Source organism: Grus americana, chromosome 19, assembly GCF_028858705.1.
Source record: "Grus americana isolate bGruAme1 chromosome 19, bGruAme1.mat, whole genome shotgun sequence".
Taxonomy (NCBI): domain Eukaryota; kingdom Metazoa; phylum Chordata; class Aves; order Gruiformes; family Gruidae; genus Grus; species Grus americana.
The window spans coordinates 4,987,200-4,999,809 of record NC_072870.1 but is presented as its reverse complement, the minus strand read 5'-3'; the positions used below and the strand labels follow the sequence as shown (position 1 = coordinate 4,999,809).

Sequence of the window (12,610 nt, the reverse complement as noted above, 5' to 3'; positions counted from 1 at the left end):
ACCAGATTTGCGTTGTCAAGACTTGCTCTTGTAAACTTTTGGACTAGCTCCCATGGTCAGAACATTATGCAAAGCCTCCCTTAAATAAAACTTAAATGACTATGATGAAATAAAAAAAAATAATCTTCAAGAGTCATCCGTATATTAGGAGTCTTTATCAAGTAAACAATAGCATGAAGCCACTTAGCTTTTCAATTTCACACTCTGGAGCTCTCATACATCAGATGCCTGTTGTTAGTCTAAATCCCGTAATTACTCTTCACTTTGCTGACCTCAATAAATAAGTAAACAAACGCTCAGAGGAATGGCACCTTCTTCAATACAAACTGGGCTGCAGCTCTCAAAGGAACCAGTTAGAAGCAAACCTGAAGTTATTTACACACGGCATTCCTGAGGGCCATCTTGCGTCAACGGCACGCTGACACTACGGAGAGCACGCTCGGGACCCACCAGGCTACACCAGCTGTCAGGCTGGGGTAACGGAGGCAAGAAAACAACCCGGGGTCTGGCAAAGCTTTCTCGGATAACTTGTCTTTGACGTCAGCTGTTTTCAACAATTGGACTTAGATATTTTTTTCTGTGCAGGGGAAAATAGTAACCCCATGAAAAAATGTAGGCAAGAACATTTTTCCTTCTCAGAAATCTTCTAATTAACTTACCAAGACTCAATGACAGGCTTATAATGAAGGATGCTGGTTATGTTTGCCAGTTAAAGGGAGAAGGCTTTCGGCTCTTCTGTTGGACTCCTGTTTACCCCAATGATGGATAGAGCTACAGCTGTTCCACCAGCTTCATAAAGAACAAGGCTCCCTGGCTTCCTACAGCAGGGCCTCAAGGACGGCCATAACCAAAACAAACCAGGAGACCAACCGCACCGTCAGTGCGTCACAAGCGCCCCATTGAGAAACAGAGAAAGTTGCATCATTTTACACATTCTGTCCTTTGAAACAGTTTTACTGTGCCTGAGTTACACACTTCTGTTCACAGCTGCTTCAAAACTCTGCAGGAGGAGGACACCTGGAACCAGCACTGGGAGCCTCGACCTTATACGTAATAAAAACCACACGAAACAAGCTAACAGCTGCAGCCTGTTTTAAGTTCCTCCCCCCTGCAACTCTCTTACCTTCCTATTGCAACTCTTAGATCAAAGCGGAGTTTACTCTTTTTCTGAAGACAGAAGTCAGACTCCATTACCTGAAAGATGGTTATTAGGAATAATGTCATCTCTCTATTCCAGCACCGTCAGGATTATTCCTCAGCACAAACTACTCTGTGAAGGTCTACAAGTTCTTCAAACTCCATCTGCTCCTTAATATGGATAAAGCTGTGACACTCAGGAGCAAAAGAAACAATCTTCCCGATGAAACCAAAGACTTCTCAAGCACCAAAGCAGAGACCACCCAACTTCAGATAAGCCAAGCACAACCTGATCACATTAAAACTAACAGACTAACTTTTTGGCCTCGATTAGGCTCACGCATTTTATATGTTATACTCACTCAAAGCCAGTAGCGCAATTCACATCAACTACAGAGCATCAGCCACTGTAGTTTGTGGTGCAACTCCTCCTGAAGGAACTAGTAAAAAAAAAAGCTTGATAGCAGCCAGCGTAGCTTTGTTTACATCGAAGTGAAAGTCTTGGGCATACATATAAAAAGTTCTAAATTAGTAACATCCAGCAAGGAGATCTGGACATCACTGGACAAGTCAGTACGTGATTATTTTGGCTGCCACTATGCAAGGAAGGGAACCAAAATGACCGTTTCACAGGTCACCAATTATCCCATCATCTGGAACACTGCATCTGCTTAGCATGCATCTTTCTGGCAACACAGCCAGAGCTGGAAATAAGGGTTCAGCAACAGACGGAGAACAGAAGCAGGATTAAAGCACCATTCTATGGCGAGACAGCGAGACACAAGATGCACACAAGGAAAAATATAGGTACGCTAGCATAATCCGTCCACATGCCAGTACAAAAGCAGAGGAAGACTCAAACTCTTTTAAGAGTGTAAGAAGTAATATCTCCAGGTATGCTATATTCCAAAGTTTCATTCACTGTGTGCTTCTTTCTACCTTCTAAACCAGCCAGCACTGACCAGTGCAAGGGCAGAGCACGTGCTGACCAGCAGTGCAAATCTCCGGCAGCCACACTACGTGCTCCTAAGAACAAGGTACAATCTCACAAACCAAAGCAATAGCGCATGGTGAATTTTGTGAAATGTGAAGCCAATGAAGTTATTTACTTGTACCCTCCCTCAAACCACTCCTGCTAGCCTCATCCTGGGAAGAAAGAGCCAAGTACAACCTCATGGACACGCACGTTACCCACCTTACCTGGCTTCCCTTCCTACCGGCACCAGGCGTCCAGCCTCCTCCCCGTGCTTTCCTGCGCAGGCAATCCCAAGACTTACAGGGAATCGGAAAAGTTCCCTCCAACGTGACGAAGTAGAACATTTTTGCCTCAGACCTGACAAGCAGGAGACTCCAATAAACTGGATAAGCAGCATGTAAACATGTGATCACCTGATGTAATTAGTTACGTCTATTTATAGAAAGAACCTGGCCCACAGAGACCATCCCCTAGACAACCTATTAGTTATTACCCTCATTAACAGCTGACAAAAAAAATTAAAGGAAGTATTGGTTTTTAAGATATTAAATTTCCACATATATGTAGAAAGTAAGTATACATCTATATTAATAAATATGCATTAAAAAGTGTGTAATACCACCTGTACCGCACTGAGGGTTGAGTTTTGGGGGTTTTTTGGGAGGTTTTTTTGGGTTTTTTTAATTAGTCTGGTTGGTTATGAACTCTGATATTTGGGACATATCTGTGAGGGAATCGTCCAGCTTTGTATCTATAAGCAGGAATCAGGGAAGTCAATAGGAAGACTTGTTGACTTTGGAAAATTTGGGTCAGACCCAGAAATTCAGGCATTGTGCACATCCTGACTCCTGTTTCTTTCCCATGCATCGCTCATGCCTGTACCGCAGACAATAGTAACAATAGCCTGAATTCAATGTCCAGATTCATTATTAAATGTTCAGATCTTTGTAGCACCATCTTCTTAACAGATTAGAAGTCATCTTCTCAAAGCAGGATGACACATAGGGCAGCATCAGGGAAAAGAAAGAGGGTTGAGGAACAACACAGCTCTAGCGAGAATCACTTCATCCAATTCTGTCTTTAAAGAACAATACATGAAGAGCCATCTCTGGTGGGGGAAAAAAAATAATCAAAACAGAGGTCCGAGAGGTTTCTGAGAAGTGAACACATTCAGCCCTAGCCATACTGAATGTGTTCAAAGTAGATGGGGCTGAAAGGACAGAAGCAGTAAGGTGGAAAAAAGGAAAGTAGCACATCAGAGGAGGATGAAGGACAGACCCATAAAAGCAAAAGTACGAATTTGTTCTCGCACAGGCACAAGTGAAGTATAATCCTGATATCTACATGTGGACTAGGCTTTCCCAAGAACACTGGGGAGAAGAGGGAAGAGAGCAGCAGTAGAAATATCCACCAAAAAATCCCCTTAAAGCAGGGTATAAATTCTTTTCTGCCTTTTCCAGATCACCTTCATATCCTGCTCCTGTTGCTATTCTAGACAGAGATCACTGGGAAGTTCACATGATGCCTTGCCCAAAGTCAGAGGCTGTGCAGGCAGGTGTTTCACACCAATCACTAGCGCTTGCCAGAAATTCAGCATGAGGTTTTCAGCCTGCTAAATTGCATCCTCAGGCCACTGCTTTCTGCAGGGTTCAAAGTCGGTAATCTCCAGCTCCATCTAGTTTACTTCAAGTGACTCGTGCAGAGCAGACGTCAGCAGAAATAGGTTAGAGTTGGGTTCGGGTGCTAGATTTCCCCCAGCTGGCCAAGACGCTCTTTGCCTTTTGTACTCAAGATCTGATACACCAACTGGAAGAATATGCATAGATTTTATTCTTCTTCATTTCTGGCTACAGGGAGCATTTACTCCATACCCTAAAAAGGTGTGTAATTGCATTACAACTGATATTTGTCAACCCTTTTATTAAAGAGAACGTACAACACTATTTTTACTCAGCTTACAGAGTTACTGGATACTGCAGCATTCCTTCGAGGAAGTTGGGCAGACATCTAGCAAGCGGTGGAGTTGGAGGCAGCGTAAATTGACTACTCTAAGAAAAACACCAGCCAGCTCTAACAATCTGACCATGTCACAAAATCACAAGTTTAGCCAGTAACCTGACGTGGCAAGATGCTTTTTGCTTACACTCACTTCTTTCAAATCCAGTGCTTCATGCCCCTATAACAAAGCCATATTATACTAGCAGATACATTAGCATTTTCACAAGTCCAAGCTTACTTCCTGACTGGTTTAAAAAAAAAAAAATATGGGTACATCCTTGTCACATGCAATTTATATTGCAATAGGCAGCACTCCCTAAATATTCACTTTGTTAACACTTGCTTTCAGTAAAATACACCTCTTCTACTCTGGAAGTAACTGCTTGTTTTCTTCACAGCAGATTCCCGCTATTTGCTACTGAGTCAAGGATTAGTAAGGGTTTCAGAGCACACGAAAAAACTCAAGAACCTGACACGTACCAGTGAGTCAGTCTAGCAACAAAAGCAGCTTAACATCCGCTTGTGTGGGTCAATAAACAGAAGAACTGATGTTAGTGCCTTTACTATGCAGAAAAACTGTTTCAGTATTGGCGCTACAACTGAAATCTCAAAGTGACTCAGTCTGTCCTACACCAGGAGACAGCCAGGAGCCCTGCTCTCTGTTCAGGTGTTCTTCACACCACAACAGCACCTACAACCCAACTCATAAAGGTCAGTTTCAGGGGGCAAAAAAGTGCATATTTGGTCCCGACTCTTACTATAAATACAGAATTCTGTCACTGAGAACAGTATGGGGGCACTCCCCGTCCGAGATGTCCTTCACACCCACTGTAAGAGTAGAGCAGGATGTTAGACATGCTAATCATTACTGCTTCCCATTTACTACCCCCACCTAAAGCAACACTGAGAAATGGAGAGAGGGGAGAATTATGAGAGCATTATACAATTTTGTGTAATAACACAGTAGTCCTCCCATTCCCAACTACAAGATCTGCAGGCAGCTGTACAATCTTAACAGTGCTGCGCTAGTGTGTGATAAAAAGACACAAGGCAAGCTAAATGGAGGTGAATATATTTACAAGATAGTGCTAAAATCTCCATAACAAACAGTCATTAGCAGATTAGTGTATGAATCTAATCCAATTAAGAATTTCCTTTGCAAATGCCTGGAGGAGCTGGAATTCCTCTGGGAAGACCTTTCCATGTTTTGAAAGGTTCCCATGAGTCACGCCTGCAGGTCTGACATACCAGGAAAGACCAGCTCTGGAGGAGCGGCATGAACAAAGCTGCCATGTACTCCACCTCGAAGGAGCCACTGCATCCCACTAAACTTCTTCAGGAGTAACTCAAACACATACTCCACAGCAGCACCAAAAAAAAAAAAAAAAAAAAAAAAAAAAGACTTCTCAGTTCCACAAGTCCCAGTCAACATAAAACTGGCACTTTCCCAAGCAAAGGGACAAAACAGCAGAGAACTTTTCTTATTAACAGCCTCGTACCATGCCCTTTTAAATAGCTTCACATCACTACGGATGTTTGACGTAATACTAGTCCATGCAGCGGCCATATCTGAAGACAAAGAGTAAGTTAAGCGGTTAAACGTTGACTTTGACAGAATCCTAATGCCTTGCTCCTACCACTTTACACCGATGTGGAGAACAGCAGCAGCAATCCACGGCTTGACTGGAATGCCCAGCTATTGCCCACACTGCAAAATCTGCTCACGCTCTGTTTAACACGAGCAACATATATACACGCACAGGTGAGAATCGTGGTTAACCAGTCCCAAAATTAGATTAGTTCATCAAATTCTCACTGTGAATGGTTTTCTGGTGCCCTCAGCTTAAGTTTGTAGATTTAGGTTGACCTTATCTGCCTTTGCATCGAGAGATTTAGGACAAAATAAGGAGAGCGAAAGATCTCACTGGTACAACTCTGCTGAACAGAACTGCCAAGACCGATCATGTTACCACATCTGCAGACACATGCGCAGTGACCCTCCGCGCCGAGAAACCAAGCCAGTGCAATTGCTTCCTTCTGGTTTAGGATCTAGACTATGCTGGCCCCAACGCTACTAAAATATCAGAACCAAAGATACATAAAAAATAAGAGGTTTTTTTAAAAATTATATTGTTTTAACAAGCTATCAGTTAAGATAGATTCACTTAATGTTTGGAACAGAACACCTTACTATCTGATCTTCAAAATGCAATTACATGAACATTAAAGTAGGTTTTTGCTAGTCACAATGTAAAAAAAAAAACCCAGAAAGTCTCAAAATAAAAACTTCTGCAGTTAAACTACAAGCTTTTTTGAAGCTGTCAGAAGTGCCACTGTGTAAGAGTCACACCAACACATGTAATTCAATATACTGAAACCCTGCTCCTCTGTAGTTTGTCCTTAGGCCTGAAGTTAGCCTCTCCAGCACCTTTCTGGACATCCTGCTACTCCTTGCAGCAGCAGATGCTTCAGACCATTCAAAGTTTCACCTGAAACCCCCCAGGCAGCCCGAGATGCCCATTCAGGGAAGGATTAGCTAAGACAATAGACAGGCTAATGTCTCCCTCCCCTCACACAGAACGGATATTTAGGTAAAAAAACCCCAAAGCCAGACCAAATGACAAGATAAGGCAGGACATTTCAGGCCTGAATAAGGTGGGGAAAAGTTATTGATGTCCTACCAGTCAAACACAACTTTTTTCCATTCTTTGTGCAAAGCACTTAACCCAGGTGACTCATAGAAAATATGCAAAACTCAAGACTAGCTTCTGTCTACTTCTCTTTGCAGCTCTGTTACTCCAGTTCTTCGACAACAGCACTTTGGCGAAGACTGCCAAATCAGAGAGGAAACGGAGCCAAAAGCTCCAAATACAAACACGAAAGCATTGCACAAAGTTTGATGGAGCTAGCAGGCCCCGGTATGGATGCAGCGTACCTCTCCCAGCACAGCCGTGGGGTGACCCAGCAGCTAAGGGACACGTTTTTTGCTGGGTAGTGCCACAGCATTGATATTGTTGGTTTTCCGTAACGGGCAGCTGGTCAGGCTTTAAGGCAGTCGGGTCGCTTTGCCATGCTAGCAGTGCTTCGCAGCCAGCAGCGTGCGATTTCTAAGCGGGACTTGAACAGCAGCATTCAGCGAGGTTAGTGATTTTGGGTTCCTCCAAGCAGAAACTCGGGCAGTGAGACTTTAAAAAAAAGAAAAAAACCAAAACAAACACAACACTGTTCTGTGTTAGTTCTCCCTCCTGTTGTCACTCCCCTCCCCCAGCTTGTTAACTAAACTTTTCCTCTCCCAGGGATCTTTCTAATCCTCAAGCAAAGCTGTAATGAATTTGCAACATCAGTCGCTTCGCAAACTGTATTCAGCGGGAATCAAGTTTACCCCGAGCTCAAGAAAACACAGGGAATTCTAACAATCACATAGCCAGAAGGAGCATATAAAAGGGGAAGAATAGTAGAAGTACTGGAAAATTGGTTTTCAGTCACGTAAAGGAGGAGCGTACACCATTCCCAGGGGCCCAGGTTAAGGCAGAACATCAGAATGAAAACGCACGCTGCACCGTTACCCAAAGAAGCGGGTTATGAGCAAATGGCTTAACCAAAACCAGACTTAAGAGTTAAAAATCCTGTTCTGTTTTCAAGAAATATTAGGGACAGAAAAAACCCCTCTCCGTAAATTCAAACCTGAAGACAGTCACCTGACTATGATATTAATCCAAGTATGTTGAAACTAAGTATCTGGAAGGGATTTTACACTTTCCTGTATCCCTCCCACCAAGCCAGTTCATCTGCAGCCAGGCCGGTAATCCTTGGTCCATGGACTCTTACAGTACCTGGAGGAGTTTTACGCTGAACTAGCAATTCTGGAGCAGAGCTGTGAGAAGAGCTGACACCGACAGATGAATTGGGAAGCCACTTCCACCCACATTAACTCAGGAGAGCAGTCGTTCCCACAGCCTATCAACAAAACTTGTTATTTACCATCAGAGACGTGTAATACTCTCAAGACTCGGAAAGTTTTGGGGGTTTTGGCTGAGCGCCTTCTGGTTTCTGCAGAAGACAACAGATTTAGGTACTAAATTGAAGTTAAGGCAAACTGCTGAAGTTTGAGAACCACATGCTTACCCAACAAAGCCAACTTGCTCGCTACAGGTTTAAACAATACGATACAAAAGAGTTTTCTCTACATTGGAAGAAACAAAACTAGTTTATGGGCCACTGAGCCGGGTTAACTCCTGGGTTTGTCTCCAGCCTACTGCGTGACTTGGGCTGATCACACCCTTGTCATTCATTTTCTTTTATAATACAGCCTCTCCTCTGCAGCTTTAATCAACTGATTACAAATCCTGCACAAATTAAGATGTGCTCTTCTCTTTTTTTTTTTTAATTCCTATATTGATAATAAATGCAACCTGGTACTAAAGCTTACAATAAATATTTAAAGAACAGGTAAACTGGCAACACAATTCAGCTCATATGCCCCAGCAATGTATTTAAACTGCTATTCGAATGACTTAAAACAAGCACTGCATTACAGCTGCTGTTCTTTAAATAAAAAAAGGAGGCAGAAAGGAAGTTGAAAGTGCCTAAGTTTATACCCAGAACAGAAGTTTACTTTAAGCAAGGTGTAGGACATAAAGGGAAGAAAACACGAAAACAAAACCTGAGCATCCCTTCGAAACAACCTGGTTCACTTGACGGCCCTGGCTGAGCGATGGACAGAGGTCCACGAGCAGGGAGGCAGAACTGGGCCTAAGCCAGAGGCCTTTAGGCGAAGCCTATCCAGCAGCTCGCAGCTTGTCCCGTGCCACTCCAGACTGTGCCACCTCCCATGGCAGGGTCTGGGCTACCGTCAAAACGATCGTCTGAGAGATACCCCAGGGAAGGCAACAAATGAAGTCAGAAGGTGTAACCAGAAGTGGCTCTTCCATTTCTGTTCTGAAGGGTGACTAGTTAGCCAAAGACTACTTTTTTAATAATTAAACTGCAACTAACTCGAGTACAGCCAAAGCTTTAAAGATATCTAATTTACATGAATGTTTCCCACTCACTAACTACAAGAAACTTTACAAATCACGCCATGAAATTTATCCAGATTTAGCCATGCACAAAGTGGTCTCATTTATGGTTAGGTTTAACTAGGATTCACAGTCAACCAGGAAACTCTACAGCGTTAGTCCAGTTCTTCCATCGCAAAATGTGAAGTTTTAGCCATCGCTCCAGCCTCATTAAGAGAAGGCTCGGGATGCGTTCGGCAGAATCTGACAGCAAATGCTGGCTTAAGCAAAACCCTTAAAGCCCATCAAGAATACCAGACAAAAAGAAAAATAAATTAGTGCCCTCCTAGTAAGTATTAGAGGATCTGCGCTACCAGTAGCACTTCCTCAGGGTAGGAGGGATGATGTCATGGCTGCACGCTACAGCATTGTCGGGTTCGTCCAGCTACATGCTGCTAACGGGACACTCCCTACAGAACCGTGACCGCACAGTCAGTTTTCCTGGTATCAGCAATCAGTTTAATAAGCATTCAGAGACCTGCAATTACCATATAAACGCGGTATAACCACCAAGCAAAAGAAGAAGAAGAAGAAAAAAAAAAAACAACAACAAAAAAAAGGCAAACAGGGGACAGCTGTAACAGGGTGGCAAACAAAGCTCCAAAGCATGAAAGAGAGAAAGGAATGTGGTTAAAAAATCTCCCCTAAGGAAGAATACTCTGTACGCCCGAGCTCCAGCTGTTTGACTTGCCCAGCTCCCTCCTCCACTCCATTATCCACTCTGGCCGCGCTAATTTAACACAAACCGCCTGCCTGTGTCAACTGTTGAAGGGGAGGTTCCGGTAAGGCAGCTTCGGATGCATCTGGGTTCCCGGTGAAGAAAGGAAAAAAAAACTTCGGGGCAGAAAGTTCAGATGCCTTTGGTGGGCTGCTTTGTGCCAAGAGCTTAGGAAGCTGCGAGGGAAGGAAGCGAGAGTCCCTTCCCCGCTGCAGCCTCTACCGACTAGAGCTTTGCCACCGCCTCCACACACATCTCGACTCCCACACGGCACCCAGATTTGCATGCAGAAAGATCTGCCTTTATCAACAAAGCCACGCAACTCTCGGCAAGAGGGCCCGACTGCCCCCAGTTCACTGGGAGTCACTGCCACGGATGAGACAAGCAGGCCCGAAGAGTCAGGAGGGAGGAAAAAAGGAGGGAAAGGAATAAACCCGGCCAATTTTAAAGTCTGGCGGCCTGAATTTCCACGGGGAAGTTATTTTCACATTTGAGATACTGGGGGAGCACTGCGAGGGTTTGGAAGTCATATATGCAGCCAAAATGGCGCTGAGAATAAAAATATAATTTAAAGGAAGGTCGCCATATTGTAAACAGTGAGGCAGGGAGACACAGAGACAGCAACCTCCATTATTCCCAGCAGCTGCAGTAGCACGGAAGCGCTGGGAACGTCAGGCCTGGCGCGGAGACGCCACCGCCGCTTCCCCCCTTCCCCGGCCGGGACCCTCCGGGGGCCCCCCCCCGCCGAGCACAGCACCCTTAAAGAGGGGTGAGGAGGGGAAGTTATCCGCTTGGGGGGGGGGGTGTGGAAGGCCGGGTAAGGGCAGCACCAAAGCAGCCAGGCCCTGCAGCCAGCGGCCTCGCTACTCCTTCTAGGCCTCTCGGTCGCTGCTCAGCACAAAAAGAAAGGATGGTGGTGGACCCCCCAGCTTCCCCCCCTCCGTGAGAAAGCAACGAGGAGGCTTTTCACCTCGGCTGCCGTGGATTAGTCTGGGGGGGGGGGGGGGGAGGATGGACCCGAGTGGGGTTTGCACCTCCTTTTTGTTCCCTTGCCTGCTACGCCTGATCCCGTGTCCGTCCCCCCCTTCCCCGCGCAGGGCAGGGACCTAACGGGAAGCGGGAGCCGCTGGAGGGAAGGTGCTGCCTGGGCCGGGACAGCCAGATCCGGAGGAAGATAGCGCCGAGCCTTACCAGCACTGGAGGTGGAAAGCGGCGGGGCAGTGGTCGCAGCACAGCAGATCCCCTCCTTCCTTGCAGCTATCGCAGCTATCGTGGTTAGTGGCCCTGCCACTTCGCCTGGGCTCCTTCTCGGGCCTCCTGCTCTTCTTCTCCCCATCTTCGCTCTTGGGGGGAGCCAGCAGGGCTTGGATTTGCTGCACATGCACAGACGGACACAGAAAGGGCTCTGAGGGGCTGGGCCGGACCCTGACCCCAAGCGCCCTTCTCCCTGCTGCCCGCCGGGGTCGGGACACACGCACACACGCAGGGCCTCGGTCAGGCCCGCCCCGCCCGCCGGCCCCGTGTCCGGGAGGGCCTCTCCCGGGGATTGGGCGAGCCGCCTCCGTCCCTCCGTACTTCCTTGTATGGCCACGGGGCTCCGGGGGGGGGTCCCTCGCCATTTTGCAGCCCCGCGGCCTCCCCGGTCGGGCCTCCCCCCTCCGCGGCCCGGGCCTCACCTCCATGAGCCCCCCGGAGGTGTCCAGGTCGTAGACGATCGTCTTGGTCTCCATCTTCTCCCACATTCATCCAGCCCGGGAGCGGCCCCGAGAGCCCCCCCCGGCGAGAGGGAGCGAAGCGGGGAGTAGGGGACGGGGAGGGGGGGGGGGGGGCGGAGAGGGCGGCGGCCCCTCAGCGGCGACGGCGGCGGCTCCGCGTCGAGGGGGCGGCGGTGGGGGCGGGCGGCGGGGCCTAGCCCACGGGCCGCTGCGGCTTGCCCGTCGTCCTCCTCCTCCTCCAGCCGGGCCCGGGGGCGGCTACGGGGGGCCCCGCGCCCGCTGCCATGCCGCGCAAGGGGGGAGGGAGGGGGCGGCGCGGCCCCGCGCCCGCCGCCGCCGCACACGCACCGCGCACGCACCACACACAGGCGGCGCCGACGCTCAGGACCCCGCCGCCGCGCCGCCCGCGCACGCGCAGACCGCGCCCCGCCGCCGGCCCCACCCCCACCCCGCGCGCAGGCGCGGCCCCGCGCCGCCGCCCCTCCCCCTCCCCCCGCCGCCTCCCGCTCTCGGCCCTGGCGCGGCGGGGGGGGGGGGGAAGGGGGGGGAAGACGGGGACGGGGACGGCGAACGCGCCGCCATTGCGCAGGCGCGGCGCAGGGACCGCCCCTCCTGCGCGCCCGTCTCGCCCCGCCCCCTTCCCGCGCAGGCGCGCCGAGGCGAGGCGCAGGCGCGGGAGAGGCGGGGCGAAGGAGGGCGGCGCGCAGGCGCGTGGCCGCCGTCACGTTCCGGCGCGAAGTCGGGGGGGGGGAGAGCGGGCGGAGGGAGACGGGTTAGCGGGGCCGTCGGTGACGTCATGACGCAGGGCGGGGCGGCGGGGCCCGCCGGCCGGCAGGGGGCGCGCGACGAGCGGTGCGCCGGGGCGGAGGGGGCGGTATCCTGCGCGTGACGTCATCGCAACGGAGGCCACGCGCCTTAAAGGGGCACTGTCCCCCGCGGCGCGTGGCGGGAGGGGGCAGCGGGGGCGGGGTGCCATGGGGACGGTGTCTGGGGGCGCAGGTGGGGGGCG

General features: G+C 49.0%; 1 protein-coding gene across 4 annotated transcripts in view; it reads right to left on the bottom strand.

Moving 5' to 3' along the window:
- Positions 1–12,044, bottom strand: part of PHF12 (PHD finger protein 12) — a 32,793-nt gene extending 20,749 nt beyond the window's left edge. The window contains exons 1-2 of one of the 4 annotated variants that reach the window (XM_054847289.1): positions 11,563–12,044; positions 11,078–11,259 (exon numbers count right to left, since the gene is read on the bottom strand). In XM_054847289.1, coding sequence (XP_054703264.1) covers positions 11,078–11,259; positions 11,563–11,628 — 248 coding nt within the window. In that variant the 5' untranslated portion in view covers positions 11,629–12,044. Of the gene's footprint in view, positions 1–2,332; positions 2,526–11,077; positions 11,260–11,562 lie in introns of those variants that run through there. The other 3 variants (XM_054847286.1, XM_054847287.1, XM_054847288.1) reach the window with 3 other exon arrangements.
- Between the last annotated feature and the right edge of the window lie 566 nt (positions 12,045–12,610).